At 35.2% G+C, this 26788-nt stretch overlaps 1 protein-coding gene across 5 annotated transcripts in view; it reads left to right on the forward strand.

The window, feature by feature from the left end:
• HEATR5B (HEAT repeat containing 5B) overlaps positions 1-26788 on the forward strand; it is an 89199-nt gene that overhangs the window by 25184 nt on the left and 37227 nt on the right. For all 5 annotated transcript variants that reach the window (XR_007471114.1, XM_033419281.2, XM_004265054.4 and 2 more), the window contains 11 exons: positions 327-426; positions 968-1077; positions 1898-2061; positions 2766-2941; positions 5470-5575; positions 7312-7502; positions 10372-10531; positions 14067-14256; positions 16817-16986; positions 22992-23136; positions 25831-26070. Coding sequence is in view for 4 of the 5 variants with exons in the window: in XM_033419281.2 (XP_033275172.2) it covers positions 327-426; positions 968-1077; positions 1898-2061; positions 2766-2941; positions 5470-5575; positions 7312-7502; positions 10372-10531; positions 14067-14256; positions 16817-16986; positions 22992-23136; positions 25831-26070 (1752 nt within the window). In the remaining variant the exon portion in view is untranslated. The remainder of the gene's footprint in view (positions 1-326; positions 427-967; positions 1078-1897; positions 2062-2765; positions 2942-5469; positions 5576-7311; positions 7503-10371; positions 10532-14066; positions 14257-16816; positions 16987-22991; positions 23137-25830; positions 26071-26788) is intronic.

The raw sequence follows: 26788 nt of genomic DNA on the forward strand, positions 1-26788 counted from the left end.
TTATGTCCACTGTTGGTTCTGTTCTGAAACAGCTTTTTTTGTAGTTATCTGAATTCACGTGGGATCATAGACTTCTGAATTCTCGTTCACAGAAATCTTTCTAACAGACATCTTCCCTCCCTCCATTTTTGCTGTCCACTCTTCTTCTAGCCTTTTCTAATGAGTTTTCTCTAAAGTTGCAATTGGTTCTTCTTTTGGTTTGACCTTGTTTTAGAACTTTATATTTTGTAATAATTAAAAATTTTAGGTACCTTTATATAATTTTATAAATTTGTTCATCCTCACAAAAGCTGTTTCAAATATGTCTTTTTAAAATTTTTATTTAGCAATGAGGAGTTTTGTTGCACATTGTCCTGAACTCCTAACTGAAGATGTGATTAGAAAATTGATGACCCCTATTGAATGTGCCATGACTATGATGTCACAGTAAGTAGGCAATTAGGACACATTAACATCCAATTTTATATATTTATAAATAGCCATGTTTTGTAATTCCCTATAGTATCATATAGGAAATGTACTAAATTTTATTTGTGTGAAGTGACTTTAAAAATTTCAGTAGCGGTGTGGATTGAAATAAAATTGTATTTTATTTATTTATTTTAATTATTATTTATTTATTTATTTTGGCTGCACTGGGTCTTAGTTAAGGCATGTGGGCTTCTTAATTGCAGCATGCAAGCTCTTAGATGCAGCATGCATGCGGGATCTAGTTCTCTGACCAGGGATCGAACCTGGGCCCCCTGCATTGTGAGCGTGGGGCCTTACCCACTGGACCACCAGGGAAGTCCCTAAAATTGTATTTTATAGTGTTTCTGTTACTAACAGTAAAAGTCACAAAATAAACTAAAAGAAAAATGTAATACTTATCAATGTACTTTGATGGTACATTGATACATGGCTGGAAAAAAATGTAAGTAATGCTTATTCTAATAAGCTAATACTAATTATACTTTTGATATTTTAGCATTCCATCTGTAATTAAAGCCCACGGAGCTCATCTGAAAGCTAGTGCTGCAATGGTCCGTTTAAGACTTTATGATATCTTGGCGTTGTTACCTCCAAAAACTTATGAAGGTAAATAAAATTTGTGGATGTCTAATAAAAATTCTTCAGTATACCTTTGCAGTTCTTCACAATATCATAGAGTTCTGACCATGTAAAGGAAGGCAACCATTTTCCTTTTCTTCATACATAGTAGCTAACACTTGTTGAGCACTACTGTGTTCCAGGTCTCGTTCTAAGCCCTTAACAGGTATTAGCATCTTTGACTCTAACCACAACCTTATGAGGCTAAAATATAGCTTTCTTTAAAGATAAAGAATCTCAGGTACTTAGAGGTTGTGTAACTTGCACAAGTCTGGGAGGTAGTTAAGTGGCAGAGCTTGGATTCAAACCCAGTTGGTTCATCTTCAGAGTCTATGCTTTTAATGACTATCCCAACTGTTATAATACAGCCAAAATTTAGGAATCTGGAGGGAGAATAGTAATGTACTTTTGCAGAAGTTAAATGTCATATAAAATGTTAATATTCCAGTGCAACCATGCCCAAGAATTTTGATATGCTGTGGTTCAGTGTTTACACATCGTTAGGTATTTAATAGTAAATAATAATCATCATATTTAATATATTTAAAATAAAAAATCTTTTCTCTATTTGAGTTTTTGATTACTTTAAATAATTTGGGCTAAAAGGCATAATACAATAACAAAAAAGGAAGTGCCATTATTGTGTATTAAAACCAGTGTTAAAATATTTAATACTGGTTTTTCTTAAAAGGGAACGGGGACTTAATTATTTTACTCCTGTTGAACATATTGCTGCTCTTGGTGGGCAGTGATTGTCATTTTCTTAAAAAGTATTCTCTGTAATCTGACCTGAAGTTCTGTTTTTTAGGCTCTTTCAATGCACTTCTTAGAGAACTGGTAGCAGAATTCACTTTGACTGACAACTCAGCCAACACAACTACTTCCCTCCTCAGATCCCTCTGCCACTATGATGATAGTGTTCTTCTTGGTTCCTGGCTTCAAGAAACTGATCATAAATCAATTGAAGACCAGGTAGTAAGCTATAAAGTGAAATGAAATACTAGCTTGATTGAAAAACAATGGTACTATTACACATTGTCATTTAAAAAGAAAATATTGTAGACTAAGGTTTAATTTTCATTTAGCTTTCTTAGACGTTTAAAGATACCTTCCTAGGGGTGGATAAATAGTGAAAAAAGGAAAGCAGCCACAGTTAGAATTTGGCGAACTGTCTTTATTCAATATTCTGTGTATTTAGGTACGCTGTGGTTTCATTGGCAAAGATCAGTTTTGACTAGCTTTTTCGTTTTTGGTGTTTGTTTTGGTTTAGTTTATTTTGTGACAGGTTAGAGAGGAATAGGATTTAGTAGGTTGAAGATTTAGAACCTTTTTTGCCCACTGAATACATTATTTCTTATGTACCTTTTAAAAAGAGTTACTAAAGGCCGCTTTTAAAAAATTTTTTGCGGGTTTAAGTTATTCCTGACATGATTTTGCTTACACATTACTGCAAAAATGTTTTAGAATGAACAAAACTTTTAAAAAAATTGCATGAACTGTTGTGACTTTTTTTAATGGCCAAATTATATCTCTCTATTTAAAATTTTTCAGATTTAATCATTCTGTTCTTTCATTGTTACTTTTTCTCTCGCCTCCCCTGTTTTGTCACGCCCAGTACTTGGTAAGTGAATTTCCCAAAGTGGATCTTGAATGATTTTTATGTCCTTCTTTTGCAGCTCCAGCCAAACAGTGCATCTGGAAGTGGGGCTCTGGAGCATGATCCATCCTCCATTTATTTACGAATACCTGCGGGAGAAGCTGTGCCTGGGCCTCTTCCCCTTGGAGTTTCAGTCATTGATGCTTCTGTGGCTCTTTTTGGTGTAGTGTTTCCTCATGTTTCTTTTAAACACCGGTTAGTATAAAGTCAATAAGGTGATTTTAGTTAAATATAAATTATTTTCAAGCAGTACATTTTCCCAACCAAGCTAACTCTTCAATAAGAATAGTTTGAACAATAGTCTCCTAAATGTAATAACATAAGTGGCACATAATAAATTGCATGCAAACTCCACATAATTTGAAACTGTTTTTAAAATTTGACCCCATGTACTAGCATATGATATCCACTTGTATTGTGAACTCGGTCTTAAACAACAAAATTTTCATTATAGTAGTTTGTTTGCCAGTTTATAAGTAGGTTTGCCTGTATCTTTAATTAGGGACACCAGTTTTCCAAGTCTTGTTACTGAGGAATTAAATGAATGAGAAGTCTACTCCCTAATATGACATTTGTCAGATGGTTAAAGTCTGGAACTTGGAACACTGAAGTAACTGATTCTTTTTTTAATAGGAACATTTTAATTTGCTATACTTTGTGTCCACAGACACCATACTTAACTTAGTAAGCATTTTATATACTTACAGTGATTTTCCCAGAAGAAGGAGTAAAAATGAATTAATGCAAGACCTTCACAGATCAGGTTTTACAAACTATGCCTTAAAAACATTGTTGTAGTTGTATAGAAAAGATAGCATATCTTTACATATGTAGGTTAGTTGATTAATTGGTTTTTAATTTGAGGGGAAATTTTTAAATATGAAATTTTACTTTATCCGGATATCTTTAAGAACATTTGGTTGCCACATAAATGTTAAAGATCATTAAAGGTGAAAGGATCAAAAAAAAAAAAAGGTGAAAGGATCTTATAAGGCATCTACTTTAATGTCCTTGTTTTAAATCTAAAGAAATCTAGGTCTAAGAGTTCGTGGTTTGTCAGAAATTATACAGCTAGTTATGAGACCTGTAACTAGAATTCAGGATTATCTTTTTTTTAAAAAAAAAATTTATTTATCTATTTATGGCTGCATTGGGTCTTCATTGCTGTGTGTGGGCTCTCTAGTTGACGTGAACGGGGGCCACTCTTCATTGTGGTACGCAGGCTTCTTGTTGCGGTGGCTTCTCTTGTTGCGGAGCATGGGCTCTAGGCACACGGGCTTCAGTAGTTGTGGCTCACGGGCTCTAGAGTGCAGGCTCAGTAGTTGTGGCGCACGGACTTAGTTGCTCCGTGGCATGTGGGATCTTCCCGGACCACGGCTCAAACCCGTGTCTCCTGCATTGGCAGGTAGATTCTTAACCACTGTGCCACCAGGGAAGTCCTCTTAACTTTATTAAATCACTTTTGTGGAACCAGATGAAGTAAAAATACATAAGTTCTATTAAAATATGTAACATAAATATCCAGGGATGTAGGAATCAGTGAATAAATTATGGAAAGTTGATAGGCTGGAATACATTTTACAGAGACAATGTTTTGATATCAGAAAATGCTCATTATATAGTGTTAAATGAAGAAGGTAAAAGGCAAGAAGTGATCCCAGTTTGATATTTTAAAATACGTGAAAATGTTCAATGGTTATTTCTAGGTAGGAACTTTTTGTTAATATTTTTCAAGTTAAAAGAAATAAATATAGTAAGGAAAAAAAATTTGTTTAAGTCATGTATTTGAGGTCAGTTATAGGCACATGATGTTTGATGGCCATGTTGGAGACCATGTGTGTCTTTTCAGGCGTGTGCTTGAAAGCAGTGTGGACAGTGCCCTGCTTCTTCAGCATAGATGTGGATCTGTGTCAGACAGGTGTATAAGTGTCAGCTTTAGCCCCAAGTACCTCTAACTGGAGTTCCTGCTGGAGGCTAGATGTTTTCTTCCTATGTGATTTTTGAAGAATACTTTGACCTGAGACCCATGGCCTTTTATAATTGAGCATAAATCCTTCCAGTGAAATTTCCCTAGATTCCTTTGCCCCACCTCTATTCTTTTTAGAAGAATCTGATATGACCTCATTCTCTTTAATCAGAAGAGTCTCAAATGGCTGTGATTTGGGGAAGAGGGATAACTGTCTCATTTTAAAAACTTGAAACAAGAAAACCAATTCACCTCTGATTTTTCATATTTAACAAAATTGACCAAAGCTAAATCTTTTTAAAAAAAATCCCCCAATTAGCTTCTAAAGATAGGACACGAGGTACTATTTTCTTCTATGTGTGAGAGTATTTTTTAAAGAGAAAAAAATTATGCCACATTTTAAGATTTCCAACTTAAAAATCTTCCACAGAGATGCACAATTAATGATTGTTATTCAAGAAACCTTGAGCACCTACTTTATGCCAGGCGCTTTGTTGCACACTAAAGACCACTGAAATTATGACATTATTTTGCTGATTGAAACTTAATATTGGTCCCTTGTGTTGTGCCAGTTAGTAGTTCATGTCCGTATATTAATTCAGAAGTAGGAGATCCAGTTTAGACCAGGGAATGAAGTGAAAAGAGATAGCATGGGGCATTATTTGTTAAACAATCAGCTTATACCCTTCTTCTTATCTCTCTTTTTTGGGCCAGGTTTGAATAAAAAGTATTGCTAATGTGATCTTTATTGTTACAGATTACAGATGTTGGATCACTTTGCCGAATGTGTTAAACAAGCCAAAGGTGTTCGCCAGCAGGCTGTGCAGCTTAATATTTTTACAGCTGTTCTTAGTGCACTAAAGGTATTTACTTTTAAAACATAGCAAATATTCTGAACTAAGATTTTATTTTATTTTTTATTTCTATTTTTTTGTGGTACACGGGCCTCTCACTGTTGTGGCCTCTCCCATTGCGGAGCACAGGCTCTGGACTCGCAGGCTCAGCGGCCATGGCTCACGGGCCCAGCCGCTCCACGGCATGTGGGATCTTCCCGGACCGGGGCACGAACCCGTGTCCCCTGCATCGGTGGGCGGACTCTCAACCACTGCGCCACCAGGGAAGCCCCTGAACTAAGATTTTAATTAATACCTTTAATATAGTAATTCAGACATAACTAGACTATTACGTTTATATGTATAGCTCTGGATAACCATGCTTTTATATTATTTCATTTAAATTACTAGAAACTTTATATTAGGCTCATTGTATTTAAATAAGTATTTTATATTTTAGTAATATTAAAATTCATATTTTGATTTGATACCTCAAATTTTACAAGTGCTGGTATATTCAGAATTTTCAAACATGTCTGACTAATGAAATTTGGTATTCTATTGAAGGCTAACTAGATAAAGCGTAAGTTTGATTTGTGGTTTAGATCATAAAGCAGGAGAGGCTATGTTTGTTATGTAGTTAAAAGAGTGCTGCATTTAGAGATTGTGTTCTGGTTTAGCTACTCAATAGGTTTCTGTCTTGTATAGTTCCTTTAGCCTTTTTTAAACCTCATATTCTACATGTATGAAGTGAAATAACAAATATTTTGCTTATCTCTCAGAGTTCATGTACTGTACTATGGAGCTTATAGCCTCTCATGATGTATTTGAAAAGTCATGTTATTCAGCACTAAGCTTATTATAAGATATCACTGCTTTAAAAGGGCAACAAGTACAAGTGTTTAAATGGGCATGAATTAAATCACATTTTGTAAACTTCAGGGAAAAGGGATGTAGGCATTGGTTATACAAATAAAGGCTTGTACCATTTATATAATCATTAGTATATGCCCTTTTCAGAGACCATCAGCTACCAACATCTGAGTTTTTTAAGAAAGGAGTGGGGTGGTCATAGTTTCCCTCAGTGGTTGGAAGGTTGGTTAACAGCTGTAATATTGCTGTACAGTATGTATTTCTTCATATATGTGCTCACTAATGCCTCTGCTGTAGTTAACATTTTCCCTAGCTACCATGACTTATATTTTTGGTCTCAAGTAAGTAATTTAAGTTCCAGGACAGTAAGTGTAACTAGAAGAGAGATATTAACATTTAGTATGATGAACATTCATACTGATTCAGTTCAACATTCAGTTACTGATTATTCTTACCTCATTTTGTCTTTAGGTATGTATTGGATATACTCTTTATGACATAATTATCGTCTCTGGCATTTTTATATAAATGTATCAAAGTTTCATGTTCATGAGGCCTTTTCCTTCCTTAAAGTTATAATGATAAATTTCAGTCAGTTAAATAACAGTTGATTTAATAATACAGTGTCCTTTATGTATAAAAACAACTTTTAAGTATTTGTCTTTGGATAGAGACACTCCCAGGTATTGTTGGTTTTAGGGCTGATTCAACTACAGCTATGTAATATATCATGTTGTGAAATCCTGTTTAGGAAAGTGATTACTGTCAGTCTAACATGTATTAATTCTAGGCATAGTATATGCATGGGAAAGTTGGCTGAAGAAAATAATGTGTGAAGATATATGTATATTTACAAAGATTGCAGTCCTTTTTTTTTTTTTAAATAACCATAGGGCCTGGCTGAAAACAAAAGTACTTTAGGACCTGAGGAAGTTCGTAAATCTGCTCTGACACTAGTTATGGGGGCCCTTGACAACCCAAACCCCATCTTACGATGTGCAGCAGGGGAAGCTCTTGGAAGAATGGCTCAGGTGGTTGGAGAAGCAACTTTCATTGCTAGAATGGCCCAATATAGCTTTGACAAGTAAGTGGGTCTCTTTATCAACAAGTAATTTTCTCTCATACACAAAGATGTCTTTTAAGTTATCAGTAATTATTAACTGGACTGTATATTTTCCACATGGTAGATACTTTCAGTGTGGTGCAGGTTTCTGTTTCAGCTCTTGAATGTTACATAACAGAATCAAGAGGATTGTTAGTGACGGTGTCTCTCAGTTATATGTAGTCCTTTTCTCTTATCTCTGCCCTCCCACACCCCCCGCCATTATTCTTTCTGTTAATTTTCACTTTTGGGGATAAGCCATTCTTTTTCTAACTACTACCAAGTTTATCATTTCTTAAATTATCCCTGAAACAGGGGATACATTTAGCATTAGCTTTTAAGAATTTCTTGGCAATATTAATTTAAAAGAGTGATCTCAGAGATCCAAATAAGTATGATTAAGATGATAAATGCAGTTATTAGTGACTGTTGATTGTTAATCAAGTACTTGAAGTAGAGCAGTTGAAAATCAAGAGTGGTCAAGAATTAACACTTGAGTTATGTAAATTACTCACTTTTTTTTTTTTTTTTTTTTGCGGTACGCGGGCCTCTCACTGTTGTGGCCTCTCCTGTTGCGGAGCACAGGCTCCAGACGCGCAGGCCCAGCGGCCATGGCTCACGGGCCCAGCCGCTCCGCGGCATGTGGGATCCCCCCGGACCGGGGCACGAACCCACGTCCCCTGCATCGGCAGGTGGACTCTCAACCACTGCGCCACCAGGGAAGCCCAAATTAATCATTCTTAAGTATTGTATATTTTGAGGATTAATTATACCAAACTATATCATAATTATTAACAAGAGAGAGGTTGGGAGAAGCAGTGGTTGTGAAGTAGTGGTTCGGAAGAAGTATTTCCTGAACTCTTGCGTATCTGAGGATGGCTGTCCTTGTCTTCACACACAGTGGCAGTTTGGCTGGTTTAGGATGATGCCCCAGTGTATTGTTTGACTCACTAAGGATAATGTGAACAGGCAGAATGTAGCTAAACCATTCCCAGGCACTTAGTCTTCTGCAGGATGACTTTGCTTATTTTCTAGCAATAGATTAACTTTGCCTTTTCCAAGTGTCTCTCATTAATCCTGAAATCAACTTTTGTTAAAGAATTTTTAAAAGTTAGAACCAGTCTTAGCTACCTGTTTCATGGTTTGTGCTCTGTTAATAGTAGGTAAAATAAGAGTGTATTTCTTTGGAAAACTCTTGACTGGTTAATTTTTCTTTAGTTACAAGTGGTTTTAATTTATAAGTGCTTTAATACCTATAGGAGTATTTATACTTATTCTGGTAAAACACAAGGACATTTCATTCATATTCATACCTGTCTGGTTAATGGTTTGCAAGTGTTCTCAGTGCTTAGTTTCATTAGCTTTTCTAAATAATTTATTATGATCTGAAATTAATTAGTACACAGATTTTGTTATCTGTTTTTTCACATTTTAAGTTATCTGAAATTGGGATTTGTCCTAAAATCTCTAAGAAATGTCATAATTATTTGTCAGCATTTTTTTCTTTTATACTGTTATATAAAATAATGGTACATTAAGAAAAATCTGTGGTATCTTAGATTTGACAAAATCTGGTTCTATTTTGAAAAAGCTTCAATATCCTGCAACTTCATTATATCAGACTTTTTTATCAACATTATCTCTTGCTGATATAGTATCCAACTATGAAAAGCCAAATCACCTATACATACAGATCTGTCAGCTGTTTTTGCATGTTAAAATCGTATGCCATCTTAGCATTAAGACTGGAATCATTCCTATAAACCGTTCTCAGTTAATAGGGAGTAACTCAATTGCTTAAGACCCAGTTCAGAAAAAAATAAAAACCATTACTGGTTAAATTAGTTTCCATTCAAATTGAAAATCACTCTGAGACCCCTGGGAAAGTATATATATGATATATTTTTGTATCTTAGATTACTTACTTTATTGAATAGATGACTGTCACTGAGAAAATTGGCTCAGCTTTTTTTTAGCTCACTGAAATGAACTCTGAAAAGTAACAATCTTTCTAATCTGTATAAGGCTTTTTAGAATTCACAGGTTGCATTCATTCTTCTTTCATTCCTCAAAACAACTGCTATATAGGAGTAATGATAATGTTCATTTTACAGATGGAGAAACTGAGGCATAGAGAGAGAGAGATCACTTATCCAAGGATATAGTATATTAGAAATACTGCTAAGGATGGACTTAGTTCACTTCCTTCATTACTACATTTCTTAATGTCTGTTCCATCGTGACAGCACTTAGAATTTTTCTTTCTTTGCCATAGGCAAACTGACCAGCCAGAGTCTTGGTGATGGTTTTTCATATCTTGGCTTTATTTCATTTTTATGAGCTTGTGACAGAAGTTTGATCATGGATGGCTTATTGAGAGTTATAATACAGTTTTGAAAATGCAGCCAAAGTTGCTTTCTAGCCTCCTTTGTTATTTTAGGAGTTTTGTTCTTAGTGGTATTTTAATGTTTTCTAATAGTAACTGACTATGTTGGTGTGTGATTATGAGTCATAGTCTTTTTGTCTTATTTGTCTTTTATTTAAAACACCAATGGTAAAAAATACATTTCAAATGGCTCTTGTCTTTTCAAGGAATAATTAATCTTAAAAGCTGTGAAGTTGTAGGTCCTCTTTCATATTTCTCTAAAGGTAGGCTTTCTTCAGTGAAATGTATGACTTTAACCAGTTTAAAGTAAATCTCTAACTCTTGTTAGTGAGTAGAGAAAGAAGTAATAAAGATTGTAATCTTTTCTGATTTCCAGAATAAATCCCTTTTATTGTGTGATTCATAAGCTTGTTATTGCCATAGGGAAATAGAAAAAACAATCCCTGAAGCATAACTCTTTTCCAGATTGAAATCAGCTCGAGATGTTGTATCCAGAACTGGCCATTCTTTGGCTCTGGGCTGTTTGCATCGTTATGTTGGTGGTATCGGCTCAGGACAACATCTGAAGACCAGCGTCAGCATTTTATTGGCTCTAGCACAGGATGGGACATCCTCTGAAGTCCAGGTATAATATGGATTTGTTTATTATGAAATTTTTTTGGATAAATTAATTAATTAATTAATTAATTTTGGCTGTGTTGGGTCTTCATTGCTGCACGCGGGCTTTCTCTAGTTGTGGAGAGCAGGGGCTACTCTTCGTTGCGGTGTGTGGGCTTCTCATTGAGGTGGCTTCTCTTGTTGCAGAGCATGGGCTCTGGGTGCGCAGGCTTCAGTAGTTGCGGTGTGCAGGCTTCAGTAGTTGTGGCGCACGGGCTTAGTTGCTCCGCGGCATGTGGATCTTCCCGGACCAGGGCTCAAACCCATGTCCCCTACCTTGGCAGGCGGATTCTTAACCACTGCACCACCAAGGAAGCCCTATTATGAAATTTTAAAATATTATTTTGAGGAAAATTATTTGTAAAAATAGTATTGATTCTGATGGGCTGTTAGGAAAAATGTCTTAGGGTCTTTCTCTGTCATTTTGCTTTATGAGTGTATAAAAGGAATTTGTATCTGAACCTAATCCTAAAGTCTTTCTTATTCTGGGAGTTTAACCCATTCACAACATTCCTTGAAACATGATTTCTTTTTATTATTTATCATCCTTTGTACATGTTTCCTCTTCTTTGTATTTCCTTACATTTGTTGGATGATCAAATTTCTTTTAATAGCAGTCTTCTCTCTCTTCTCTAATACCCTAACCCAGGTACAGTGTTGGCTGAATCTTCAGGTGTACTCCTTGAATTTCTTTTTTCTCTCTTCTTGAATATTTTATACAAAAATAGGTATAACTACAATAAGAGGCAAGAACTTCACATGTGTGAAAATATCCTTGATTTGCCATTTCCCAGTGATGCATCTAAAAATATCGAGTATATGAAACCAATAACATTCAACTCGCCAGCTTCATATTGGGACTCAGAAGCTGGAATAGACAAGTTTGATTGCCATTACTGCCTGTCATTAGTTTGTTAATAAATGGGTTCCTTCACCATAAGAAAAGAATGCAAAATCCACCAGAGACTTCTTCGTCTACAGTCTTAGTTTGCCTTTGACTTCTTGGTAAAGGTTTCCAGCTGTGTAAAGCACAAAAGACCCAAAAGGACTAAAATCAAAAATGAAGTAATGTTGCTCCTAAAGAGGTGCTATGCTGTTTTTTGTGTTTTTTTCTTAATGCTGTTTCCATAGTAATCTGGAAGAAAAGAACACAACTGTGAAATTATTTTACCTAAGAAGTTGCTGCTTTCTTCTTTTCTGTCAACGAGTACGTGCTAGTTTTCTTTCCTTTGTCTTCACCTTTTTCTCAGCCCTCTCTTGCTTTAATTTCTTAAAACTACACTCCTGTAAGTGACTGCTTCACATGATTCTTTTTCTATGACATGACATCTTACTGTAACGTGGACCACTTATATTTCCTCAGAGCTTCTGTTTCAGCTCACATCTGCACAAGAATAGTATGGTAGCATTCTTCAGTTTTTTCTAAAGTCTCTTCTGTTATAAGAATCCTAACTCAAAATTTATACTTTCCAGTCAAATTATTGTATACATGTATTTAGTTGTAACTACTATAGATTTAGTCTTCAATAATGTTTTCTTTTTTGTATCCTCAACTCCTGTCTTCAGATCTTTGTTCTTATTTTATTTTTACTTGATAGGAAAACTTCCTTTAGCAATAATAATCTTAGAAAGGGTCGTTGACTGGTGTGCTTTTTGATTCCTTGCATATCTAAAAAAAAAAGGCTTTATTCTGTCTTCAAATTTGAATGATATTTGGGTTGGGTATACTGTTCCTGGCACACAGTCCTTTTTTTCCATTATTCATAAATGTTTCACTATTTTTTGTGTTGCGTGTAAGAGGCTAATAGTAGCTTAATTTTTTGAGTTAAATTTCCATAGATATTAACATCTCAGTTTTTCATCAGCTATCTATAAAAACTTTCAAATATGTTCTTTAAGAAGTAAAAGATAACATATAAGCCAATAATCAAAACAACTGATGTGCAACTACTCTAAGTTTCTCTGCAGTGTGGCTTTGAATATTCAGATATAAAACTTTAATGATGAATTCATTTTCTTCTTTTACACAATGGATATATTTCACATGCCCAAAAGACATTGGTTTATGTAATAAATTTCTGAATTAATGATGCTTATGGACATCATAACTATCTTTTTCCCCATCTTTTTATTGCTAAGAAACTTATCTGAAATATGTCTGTATGTTTGTAACCTTATATTTTGGTTTCACAGTGTGTAAGAATTTTTCTCTCTATCCTTGCAGCTTAGAAATTTCATCAAGTTCTATATAAGTTTATCTTTTCTTTTTCTCTTTCTGGTACTTATTTATATATTGAGTCTCTTGTCTTTATCCTCATTATTTTAATTTTTTTGTATTTTCACTGTGGGTTACAGGATAATCTTCCATTTGAACTTCAAGATAATGATTTTGGTATTTAACAATAATTCTTTTTTTTTCCAGTTTTCTACTGAACAATTTAATATAAATACTGGGTGTGTGTTTGTTTTTTAAAAACACTTCTAGAATCTCCTTTGTGCTTTAATTATTTGTCTTAAAAATCCTTATGATAGTTTTATTAAAATACTTTCTTTTGTTTCTTCCATTAATTTTTTTCTCCAGGATGTGTATTCTGGTTTTCCTCCCTCAAGCTGTTATATCCCTATTACTTTTGTCAATAGGTGTGGTTTCTACACATAATTGTCCAACTCAGGTTGCTAAACTCCCTAGGATTGGAGTAGATTGATAGGTAATAGAAATTAAGGTATGGATTTTTTTTCTGCCATGGTGGTAAGTTGGGTAGCTTCTCTGTTGAGACCTCTCTGTCCTCAGCCCAGTAGTGCAGCTCTCCTTTGGGGCTGCCAACAGCAAAAATAAAAGGTTCGTTCTTTAACAGGTGGATGTGGCAGCTTAAAGGACTTTGCGTATTCTTAAGCCTGTGCTGATTACAGTACATTGCTCTGGGTTAGTTTTGCAAATACTATTAGCCACTAAGATTATTTGTGCTTAGTAAACAAAAATTTGGGCCTGAAATGGTTTGATGCACTTGAGGAACTGTTTTGTGAATGTCATTGCTCGAGAAATAGATCTGAGTGCAGAACATTGTTTTATTTCAGATTGTTTTATTTCAGACTAGTTTCTTAGTAAAACTCCAACAATACAGGCAATAAAGATATATTTGATGTCCACAGCAACCACTAAATCAAACACTTATTATATCAGTCATTGTTTTTTGGAAGTATGAAATACATGTACATTATAACAGAAAAATGAGTTCATCAACAAAACTATTTTTCTGACACTCAAAGCCACACTACAGAGAAACTGTAAACATAGCATTTGTACATCAGTGACTTTGGTTATTAGCTACTGGTAGCTTATGTGCTAGCTTTTATTTCTTAAGGAATATATTTCTAGATTATTGATTAAAAACTACGATGTTGACAAAAAAAACTACGATGTTGGTGTTTATGAAAATTTAAGTTAAATATCAATTCAGTATACTCTATTACTTACAATAAAATAAAATCATATTTTATTCCAGACTTGGTCCCTTCATTCACTTGCTCTGATAGTGGATTCCAGTGGCCCAATGTATCGTGGATATGTGGAGCCAACATTATCTCTAGTTCTTACCTTGCTGTTGACAGTTCCACCCTCCCATACAGAAGTTCATCAGTGTTTGGGTAGATGTTTGGGTGCTATAATAACTACTGTTGGCCCTGAACTACAAGGTGAGTAAATTCATCTTAAAGTAAAGGGACTAGATAGATAATTACTGTCTTTCAACTTCCTGAATGTCACCATAACGTTGCCTAAAGAAATCTTGTAACAATAATAATAATTACTATGTATTGAATGCTTGCAATTTACTGAACACCTGGAACTCTGCTTTTTACATGTGCTATTTTATTTAATCCCTGCAACAAACCTGTGATGTGAAGGTGATTTGAAGTTATGAGCAGAGAAAACATCTAAGTGAAATGTTACCTGGAGCCCCTTGAAGTCAAAGATAAAAGTGGAGTTCCTTTGGCCTGGAGTGCCATACAATTGTCTTCATGGACTTTAGCTTCACTTTTTTTTTTAACTCTATGGATGATAATATTATCTAGTTTTTCTCTGAGGAAGTAAGCTCAGAGAAGATAAGTTACTCAGCTAAGGAGTAGCAGATTTGTGATCCTAAGGCACATATTCTTACCATGCACTTCCACTGAAATAATTCTACTAATGGTTAAATTAAACACTCAGGTAAGAAAATTACTGTGAATTTATGCAAAATACATAAGCCACTTTCAGAGCATTCCTTTTTTTCCCCTACCATTTATTAAATCTTTCAATGGATCAAGCTTTTTATTTATATTACCTCACTTAATTGTGACAGCAGTCCTGATAAAGGTATATCTCTCTGTTTTACAGATGAAATACTGAGGCTGAGAGAGGTCCAAGGTTTTATATATATATATATATATATATATGTGTGTGTGTGTGTGTGTGTGTGTGTGTATAGCCAATGAGTAGTTGGAATCAGAGGTGAAGCTCAGATAAATTTCCTTTGCCTGTATTCTTAATCACTATGCTATATGTTGCCTCCATTCGGACAGATATTAAAAAAAAAAAGACGGAAGTGAAAAAAGAAAAGATCTTAAGGATGAATGGTAGGAATTCAAAAAATGTGATTTAGACATTTCTCTATCTTGGACTCAGTGTCCTCTGAGAAAAGTTGATAGTTCTTTCTTTCAGTGAATATCACAAGGATGTAGAGAGTATAAATATGTGCCTTTGATTAAGTGTAGGTGTTTACCAAGTACTTTCTGATGAGGCAGTGTGTATTTCAGACTAGAATGTGACTCTTGCATGAGTCTATGATTTCCTTGTTTGGTCTCTGTTGTATATAAAATTATTTTGCATTGGTAAAAATTTTAAATCACTTATATTTGGCAATTAAGACATTTTAATCTAGACAGTATATAATACTGCAATTTATTTTTCCTACCTTTGTAAAAATTGCCATTAATTTTTTTTTTAAGAAGTAAAACTTTATTCAGAGATGAGCCATTAATCTTGTTAGGAAAATAGGATTTATCGTTATTATATAATAGATGTGGTATTATTGTTTGAACAGAGAATCAAATACAACAATGATGGGTTTAAAAGAGAATATAGTTTATCAGGGGATAAATGTAAAGCTAGCTAAATCTAAGAGAGACACATTATCATCATTCATAAGCAGTTGTGTTTTGAAATCATTTGTATGGATTTTGCAGAATTTTTGTTTTCAAAACAGTCTGAATAGTAATCAGAAATATTTATTTATCTTAAAAGTAACTCCTTTTTTTATTTTGATGAAGTATAGTTGACATGCAATATTATATTCATTTCAGGTGTACAACTGACATTTATATGTATTATGAATTGATCACCACATTACGTCTAATAACCATCTGTCATTGTGTAAAGTTATTATATTATTCACTGTATTCCCTATGCTGTACATTACATCCTTTAAAAAGTGACTTCCTGGGGAATTCCCTGGTGGTCCAGAGGTTGTTAGGACTCTTAGCTCTCATTGCTAGGGGCCCGGGTTGGATCCCTGGTCGGGGAACTAAGATCCCGCAAGCCGTGCAGCGTGGCCAAAAAAATAGAATAGAATAGAATAGAATAAAGTTTTCTTTTTTTGAGGTTGGCTTTCAAGGAAAGGAATTTCTGGGATGACTTTCTTATAACAGGGGATAGGCAGGATAGGCAAATTAACTATGGCCCATGGGCTGAATCTGCTCAGATGCCTGGTATTTTGTCCTTTTTTTTTTTTTTTTAACAGCCTATGAGGTAAGAATGGTTTTAACATTTTTAAATGGTTATATAGGCACTTACATAATAGAGTAGTGTGGATTTTGCCTCTTGGCTAGCACAGTAAAAAATATTTACTTTTGGCCCTTTAAAGAAAAGTTTGCTGACTCCTGTTCTGTAGGATTTTATTTGCTTGATAAAATGTAAGCTGTCAAAATGTAAGGGGAAAAAAAGTAAGGGCATTTCTTATAGTGATTATTGGTTTAACAATTGCAGTACCAAACCTAACCATAGAGCAAACATACTAGTTAATATTAATTCAACAGTTATTCTTTTTTTTTTAATTGAAGTACAGTTGATTTACAGTGTTGTATTAATTTCAGGTGTACTTTTTTGTTTGTTTGTTTAGAAAGAGGGGTTATTTAGAAGATAATTATTTTCTAGGGACATTTTTGGTGTTACTAATAAAATCATTGTACTTTATGTTCTCTTTGACTTTGCTTCTAGGGAATGGAGCAACAATATCCACAATCCGTTCTTCTTGTTTGGTGGGCTGTGCAATAACCCAGGACCATTCAGATTCTCTCGTGCAGGCAGCTGCCATATCTTGCCTTCAGCAGCTTCACATGTTTGCACCACGACATGTCAATCTGTCTAGTCTCGTTCCTAGCCTTTGTGTAAGTATAAAGCTATTTCATTCATTGATTTAATTAGGGAGCCCCAAATTTGTTTCCCAAAAGATCAGACTAGGCCAAAACAAAAAAACATGTTTCCTGGGCTATCCATTCTAGAGTTTCAGCTTAGTAGTCACTTTATGACTATTCATTTTATTCACTGATTTTCTTTTTTACCCTTTAAGAAATATTTTAATGAACTGTTCATTTCTTGGCTAAGAATGTATCATATTTTCAGTCTTTCCCACTCAGAATTCTTTTTCCTAAAGTTTGCTTGTTAACTTCTGAGGATCTGTTACTATCATCACAGTTGTTAATTGATTCACTGAACAAATATTTATTGAGAGGTTGCTATATGTCAGGAACTGTGCAAAGTACTAGGGATACATTTGTGGATGAGACAAGATGACGCCTCTGTCATAATGGAGTTTATAGTTTAAAGGGAATATGGTCAACAATGATTATTTACAAATAAGTGCTAGAAGAGGCTACAGGAGAGCATATAACAGGGGAGCCTATCATAACCCAGGCATTCAGAAAAGATTTCCCTGAAAAAATGATATGTAAGGTGTGAACTGTAGGTAGGATAAATAGGAGTTAGTTTTGGGAAAAGCGTGACGTTAGAGTAACAGCACTTATTTTTAGGCAGAGGGAAAAATATGTGAAAGGCCCTGAGATGAGAAGGAGGGGATGCATTTTAGGAACGTTTTAGTCAGTGTGGTTAAGGCTAAGAGAGAAGAGGGGGAGCTGGGTCATAGGGTCACAAGATGAAGCTGGACAATTAGCCAGGTGACACATCTTGCAGACTTTCTAGATATGTTAAAACTTTGGACTTTATTCTGCAAGTGATTGGGAACCAGTAGAAGGAGTTCCACAGGGGAGTAACATGATCAGATTTGCACTTTTTACATTTCATTCTTGCTGCATAGTGGCGAATGGACTCTACAGGGTAGGAATTATGGTGGTCTAGGGATGGAGAGGAAAATGACTTTTCCAAGTTAGTAGCAATGGGAATGGGGAAAAATAGATGGATTTGAGTGATATTTAGGAAAAAGGATTGATAGAATTTGTTGATTAATTAGGGGATGGAGGAAGGATGTGACCCAGGTTTCTGACTTGAGCAAAGTAATATAACTTCCTGAGATTGGCAACACTCGAATAGGAGAAGGTCTGAAAGAGTGGATATCATTAATTCAGTTTTAGACATTTGAATAGTTACGTGGACCTGGAGCTCGGAAAAGAGAAGTCTGGTTGGAGAGGTTCACTTGGGAGGCATGAGCATTTAAATGGTAAAGACATAGGAGTAGATGAGATCGCCAGGGAGAGAGTGCTGAATGAGGAACCCAGTATATAAAATTTAGTAAAGGAAAAAGAGTCAGCAAAAAACATGAAAGAGCAGTCAGAGAGTTAAAAAGGAAAACAGAGGTTGTGGTGTTCACAGATGCCAGGTGGAGTAGCAGAGTGGTCAGCCATATCAAATATTGTCAAGAGATCAAATGAGATGACAGCTACAGTGTGTCCTTTGACTCTTGTCACATGGTGTCCTTAGCAAGAGCTCATCTGGTAGAGTGGTACAAACGGAAGCCCAAATATACCGGGTTACATATGGAATGTGAACAGGAACTTCTTTCCAGAAGTTTGACTGTAAAGGAGAGGACAGAGGATAGACAATAGGTCAAGTGGGTGATGGCGTCAAAAGAGATGCTTTTACTTCTACAGCAGTGAGAAGAGTGAGCGTGTTTGTATGTTGACAAGATGGAGCCAGTAGGGTGGGAGAGTTAAAGGTGTAGGACAGAGAGGAAATAGTTAATCCTCCAAGGTTTCCAGTGGCATAGTTTTCAGGACACAAGTAGGGGGGTATCTCTTCCAGTGCAAAATGAAGAAAGGAGGAGAGGATGAGCGTAGGCATGGAGAGGATGAGTGTAGACACAGGTGGGTTTTGGATTTGGTGACTGGAAGTTGAGGGAGTTATTATATAATGACTGGTACTTTCTTAATCAAGTAATAGGGAAGATCAAGTTCTGTGAATGAGGGAGCAAAGAGGAGGATCAGAAGTTTGAGGAGAATGGGATGTGGGAGATTGAAGTAACTGCAGAAATAAAAGATTCTGTGATAGTTCCGAGGGTTCAGTAGAGGTTAGTGACCCTCTTCAGCTCCGTCGTGTGATTTATGATGGTACCAGTGCATCTAGTTGTGAGATTTTTCTCCAACAGCTGTAAACATCTAGTTGTGAGATTTTTCTCCAACAGCTGTAAACATCTTGAGCAGGTATGCTGATACATTCATAGTTGGACTTTGGCCAAGCAGATTCACTTAAATGACAGCAGGATGGGGGAGGGAAGGATATTAACAAGACAGTGCTGAAATGATGGGTTATAGAATCTCATTTGGGTGAGGGAGGAAGGTAAAGACAAGAGGAGCAAGAAGGGCACCATAGAGGTAACTGTGGGAGAATATTGTTGAGGAAAGGGAAGAGAAGGTTATCCAGGAGGAGGTGAAGGAACTGAAAGGCCAAGATCTTAGCCATTAGATCTGGTGTGGTATATTTAGCTTTACTCAACAAGATTTGCTCCTTTTCACCGTAGACCAGAGGGAACTGAATCAGTCCCAGACCGTCAAGGTGTGCTGCAGGGTGGAAACCAGATGCACATGAAATGTTTACAGAGAACATCCACAAAGAAAATAGTCAACTAATAATATACACTAGATTGCATTCTGCAACAAGATATGTACCATCCTGCCAAAAGCCATGGCCTAATGCCAAGTTCTGAGGGCACAGATGGCATCTCTTGAGCAAGGTGGACTTGTTACATGATACAGCTCTAATAGGCAACTGATAAATGTGATGAAGATGCAGACACACACTCCTCAAATTGTCTGCTTCCTCTCTCCATTTTTTTCCTCCTTAAATGTAATTATTCTGTGAAAGTTGACCTTATGAGATGGAACACATTTAAGAGGATCTGGTCAAGTAATAACATGAATTTCTTTATCTCAGTGGAGGTTATCAGTAAGCCGCAGGGAACACAATGAGTTTCCTATGTGTTAATGCAGATAATGTTTCCAAAATGATTTCCGTAGCACATCAAGGGTTTTATTACAAGGCATGTTGGAGTACTTTCCTGAACCTCTTCCAAAAAACTGGTGGGAAGGAGATGGCATGGCAGATAAAGATGAGACAGAGGGGCCACTCAAGTGGCTAACTTGTTTGCACATTGCCAAATGCCCTTCGAGCTGTATTCATTACCAAATCTTTGACACTCTCTAAAAATCAGTCCACACATGGATTCATCCAAATTAGTGAAATCAGTGATGATTTTTATCAATTTCATGTTCGTCTCTACTCAGTCATTGCCACCAGAAATGTCTGTATCATGTGATACCACGTGTAATACCTAACACAAATGAAATATGATTTTTTTCAGCAAATGTATTAAGAGGTAAGTTTCACCATAGTAATCTTGATTAAATGATCTAAAAGTATTAAAATGTATCTAATGATAGAACTGTTCAAAATGTGTTTTTGAAAGAACAGCCACCACTCTGAATTAGTGTTATTTCCCTCCTGGCAAGTGGGTGCTTTTTATACCATGTGACCAGTCATTCTCCTGTGCACATTTATTCCACACATGGCATTTACGTCATCTGGGAAAATTATAGGAGATGTCAGTGAGAGGAAGACTTGAGCTGAATGCCCATGTCGTCAGTGACAGAGCAGGGATATCCAGTTGACCATAATATAAGTATATGGCAGGCACAGAAGGGATAGGATAGCAAGGTAACAAAGTTTAAATAACAGAGCTTTTTATAGGAAGGTAGAGGTCTTAATGTAGGAGCAAGCAGCACACAAATTCCTAAGGTTTGTGGAATGTAAGAAAAAAACCCAGCTTCTTCGGAAAACAATGAGGCATAATCTACAAAAAGTTGAAAGTGTGCATACAGTATAACCCAGCAACTCCACTCTAAATACCTGACAGAAATGCATGCACATGTGTGCAAAAAACACGTACAGGAATGTTCATTGCTTGCTTATTCATACTAACCAAAACCCAGAAACAACCTAAGTGTCCACCAATCAGCAGAGTGGATAAATAGTGATATAATTTTTCAATAAAATATTACACAACAATAAAAATGAATGAACTGTTACATGGAATCACATGGATGAATTTCACAGACATACTGCTAAAAAGAAACCAGACACAGAAGAGAACAGACTTCATGGTTCCATTTATATAAAATTCAAGAGCAAAGCTAAACCAAGCTATACTGATGGATGTCACAGTAGATTGTGATTATATCTAAGCAGCTAGGAAGTCTGCACGAAGCCATATATTTTTATCAAATTTAATATGGTTTATTCCTGACATTTTGTGGATTTTACCAGGAAGTGTCAAGGGAAAGTTTTCAAACAAATACAACTTTGTTGTTACCTGGTTTACAGTGGCTGCAAGACACCATTAATGATAATTTGCATCTCTAATATCAGAGATGTTAAAATGGGGTGGGAGAGTACACCTCAGAATCATTGAAATTGAGTTTTTGAAAACACTTTGTAAACCTTAAAATGTTTTATTTCTTTCACTTTGATTCTGCTAGTCAGCATTTCTTGAGTGTATTTTCTTAGCTATAATTCTATTTAGTTGTAATTAAATTTATGTAATTAAATTTATGGTGTTCTGCTTCATATATATTTAATGCTTTGGTCTTACCACAGTTGTGTAAGATAGAGGTAAGGTGGACATTGTCCCCATTGTACAGATAAAAAGGCAGAAACTCTGAGATACTTGTTCTTCCCATCTCATATGATCATGCTTAACTTTTCTAATTATAAGATATTTGCCAGTTCCAAAACGTCTTTATTTTCAGGAAGAGACGTGAAAAAAATATATTCTGTTGAAAAAAATCTGATCTGTCAGGTTTTCTCTCCTCAGTTATATTTTCTTTTTTTAATACTTGGCATAATTTCATGGGCTGTGAGTTTTACACAAAAATAAGTTACAAATGCTATATTAAGAGGATAAAATATATTATCTAGCATTGTGAAGGAGTTATGTATTCTACATCACTTATTTATTATTTTATTCCCCCCCATCATTTCTGGATGAGATTCTTTCTAAAATATATTACCTACTTCCTTGCTTAAAAAGCAGCATATGGAACATAATATTTTCTCAATGAGTCAGATTTATAGTAATAGTGATAATAGCTAACATTTATTGAGCAATTACCATGTGTCATCCACTGTTCTAAGTAAAATACTTATTTTAACTTATTTTATTTTCACTATATTCCTGTGAAGAATTACTATCCCCATTTCACATATGGACAAACAAGGCACAGAGAGGTTAAGTAACTTATCTAACTTGTCTAATCACACAGGAGTAAGTGCAGAGCCAAGATTCAAATCCAGTCTGGCACCTGGAGCCTGAGCTCTTAATTATTATGCAGTACTGCCTCTCATACTTTACTTCATGTATTAGAGTGTACTATATTGATTCTTTCACGAACTTGTGAGATTAAAAAAAATGCTATACCGAAAGGATCCATTTTGCAGTTCTTTTCAGATATTTATGTTTGCTTGATTTTGGTTTTTTATTTTACTATACAGCCCCCTTTGCTTTCAATTCTTACTGTGTGTTCTGCCCCCTAACTGTTCATTCACTACAGTTAATCTCTGTGCACTTAAAAAATTTCATTGACAGAATTTAGTACGACCATGTGTAAAATAAGATGTGCAAAAGATCTTTCTGGATCTTAATCTAAGTATATTTTGTGATCTTTAGTGCCCAGGTCTTGGGGCAGTTATTTTATAGGCTACTAAAATATTCTTTATACATTTTATTGGTATTACTATTTATTGAAAAGGCCATTATTTGGCTATATCTTAAACAACTGAGGTGGTTAAATGAAGAGCCTCTTCACAAGTAAGGTGTTCATATATATTCATTAGGCAAGTGAGATTACAGCTTCTTTTAAGAAAAGTCTAAAACTGTTGTGGTTTACAGGTTCACTTATGTAGTTCCCATTTGTTACTTCGACGAGCAGCTGTGGCATGTCTCCGGCAGCTTGCCCAAAGAGAAGCAGCTGAAGTATGCGAATATGCCATGAGCCTAGCAAAAAATGCAGGGGACAAAGAGAGCAGTGGTGCTAGTAAGTTATATTATTGGTCAATATTCTTTTTGTTTAAGTATTTTAACATTTCAAATGAGTATTACTTATTAAATAATATTTTTGCATTGAAATATGGTCAATTTTCTTATTCTTTTAGGTAAAATAAAACTTATCATTTTTAAAATTCTCATGTAGTTTTCTTGGTAACTTTACATTTTTACCTTTTTTAAAATTTCATAGCTGAAAAAAATTTTTTGTAGCATTTAGTATCAGGACACTTCCGCCATCCCTTGAGAATGTTTTAGCTGTATAAGGGATGACTAAGGATATTGCCTTGTATCATTAGTAGGCTTCTGAAAAGAGAAATTATCTATTTTAGGGTTACCTGAAAGCTTCCAGTCTTTGACAGTAGTTAACCTTTTGTGATGTAACTTTTCCCTGAAGAAGGTAAGACCAAAGTAACCAGTAAAACTGTGAAATGTCAGTAGATGTTTGGGTAACAAAAGGTGGATCTTCGCTTTCTTCAGTTCTTTTTGCTTTTGGGAGAGTTTTAAGTATAGCTTGAATTTGTAGCTGGTCTTCTGTTTCTAGGGATAGGTGGTTTGGGAACTTTTTCAGAGCTTGACAGAGATTTCCCCTATTGTGAGAGAAAAGTTTTACTTATAAGAGCTTCCTAATGCATAGAAGTTGCTTGGATACTAAGAAGCAACATACCAAAATAACTTCAGTTTTAGCATAGTGTAATAAGAGCTCTATTAACAAGCATACTGTACTGTAGAATGTAAAAGAAGTTTATTATAAAAGTCTAACAGTAAACATCACTGCTTTTTGGAGAGAAAACAGCACCAAAAATAGTTACAGAATTCTCCTGAATACATGTAAAATTTCAAAACTTCTAGATGTCAGTCACCATAATCAAAATTGAAAGAGACAAACTAAGAGAGGGAAAGATAGTTTCAAAATATGCTTATTGTATTAAATGTGCGCATTTATATTTTAATATTTTTAAAGCTTTTACAAATTAGTGTGCCGGGGGCCTAAGACCACCCTCCAGGTTTGATGATTTGCTAGGACTCAGCATATAGTCACGCTTATGGCTGTGATTTATTACAGCAAAAGGATACAAGGCAAAATCGGCAAAGGGAGAGGATAAATGGAGTGAAGTCTAGAGGAAACCAGGCACAAGCTTCCAAGAGTCCACTCCCCATGGAGTCACACAGCAAGGAGTTGTGACAACACATGTGAAATGTTGTCTGCTAGCGAATCTTGCTAGATACTCAGTGCCCAAGATTTTTATTGGGGACTGGTCAAATAGGCGTGGTCTGCCTGGCATATACCAAAAGTTCAGACTCTCAGAAGGAAAGCAGATGTTCAGCATAAACTATATTGTTGGTACAGATGATTTAGGCACAGTAAGCCACTTTTATCAGGAAATGATGGGAAACTTCCTGATACCCAGTTCCCGTAATATCAGGCCTTAATAGGGTAGTCTCGGATCTGCTATGGTAACTCTTTTATGCATCTGTAAAAATCATGAGAGCACACAAAAGAGGTGTTTTATCAAAGGAGAAATATCAACATATGAATACTTTTAACCTCTAGTGATTGAATAGTTGCAAGTTAATACAATCATAAGATAGCATTTTTCTTCTATTCACGTCATGGAAGTAAAATTCTTGATACGGGAAAATATTCACTGTATACTGCTAAGTGAAAAATAGGCCTCTGTGCCTAATCTGTCCGTAATGTTCCCTCCTTGGAACCTTCCCTTTCCTACTGTCTTTGAATTCCCCTCACTGTGGCTATTTTCTGCAAACCTCCCCTTATTCTGTCTTTGGAGTGACTCAATTTTAAAAAGCCACTTTTCAGCCCTCATCCCTCTTTATCACTCTCTTCAAGGTTCAGAGGGCTTTGGACTTCGGGGAGCCTAATAGTATTCATTCTTAAAGGCTGCCAGTTGTTCTACTCCTACTGTTTATAAGAATAAAAAGAGTTTCAGATAAAGCAAGAAATTTAAGTACTATTTCATAACAACTTTTGATTGGGCAGGATTTTCCCAATTTTTTTTTTTTTTTTGAGGTACGCGGGCCTCTCACTGCCGCGGCCTCTCCCGCTGCGGAGCACAGGCTCCGGACGCGCAGGCTCAGCGGCCATGGCTCACGGGCCCAGCCGCTCCGCGGCACGCGGGATCCTGCCGGACTGGGGCACGAACCCGCATCCCCTGCATCGGCAGGCGGACCCCCAACCACTGCGCCACCAGAGAAGCCCCTTTCCCAATTTTTAAATAAACTTTTAGGATATAATCTATTTATAATTTGTGTTCTAGCTTTATAGATTTGTAAAATCTGAACTAGAAGACTAAATAAGTTTCAATTCGTTCACCCAACATATATAGCAATAATTTTTTCAGACTATTAAATCTATTTAAAAATGTCTCTTTCCCACACTTTTTGTTGTTAAAATCAAATATATATTTAATGAGCATTCCCTGGAGATTTGTTTAAAATACCACAGAATAAACAGTCTTAAAGATCAGAGTTTTTACCTTTATTGTCAGATAAAATTCTAATTCTAAAGATAGGTAAATTGGACACCATAGTTAAATTGTGTATATAGCTAGCTGTTTTTGTTGTTATTGTGAATTTACATGTAAATCATGGTCTTTAACATAATTGTTACCTGTAGTATACGATAAAATCCTTTACAAGTTCATTTGTAAAAACTGTTTTTCAGATGTCAGTCCTTTTGCAACTGGAGCTAGTTCTCGAAGTGATGTCCATTGCCGGCACCAGGGTGTTAATATAACAGAAACTGGTCTTGAGGGACTTCTTTTTGGAATGCTAGACCGGGAGACTGATAGAAAATTATGTTCTGATATTCATGATACTTTGGGACATATGCTGTCATCACTGGCTGTAGAAAAACTTTCCCATTGGCTAATGCTTTGTAAAGATGTCCTAGCAGCTTCAAGTGGTATGTATTTAATATATAAAATATATTCTTAAGATAATGAAAATTATTTAATTTTGATATATATCTATAGATATATATACCATGTATAGAAATAGATGCATATATAGATATACACCATATATAGATATATTTAGATACATATATTACATTACAGATACATAGAGCTTACATTTTAAAATACTAATAATTTTTAAACTGTAAATCCCTGTAAAATGTTGAAGATTAAATTATATTACAAACTAATGAACTTTGGTTATTTTTGACAAATGACTAAGTTCAAACTAATTTTCATATATAAAAATCCCAGGCTACTCTGTCATTTGACATAAGATGTAAAACTAGTGAAATATATAAAATATTTTTATGTTATTCTTTCCCTGGTTTTTTAATTTCTATTTTTATTTTTTAAATTAAATATATTTATTTTAAGGAGAAACTTTATATGGCTGTCATAAACAGAACAACCATCATAGCTTTCATAAAAGTAAAGTCATTGTGAAAGTGCATACAATGAAGACAAAACAATATTATTGAATTTCAAGTTGAAAATTCATGGCTGCTATCTTCTTAAATTTTTTATTTATTGTAAATTTTTATATAATTTTTAAAGATTACTTTCCATTCACAGTTATTACAAAATTATTGGCTCTGTTCCCCATGTTGTATAATACGTCCTTGAGTCTGTCTTACACCAAATAGTTTGTACCTCCCACTCCCC

This window comes from Orcinus orca, chromosome 13 (genome assembly GCF_937001465.1).
Source record: "Orcinus orca chromosome 13, mOrcOrc1.1, whole genome shotgun sequence".
NCBI lineage: Eukaryota > Metazoa > Chordata > Mammalia > Artiodactyla > Delphinidae > Orcinus > Orcinus orca.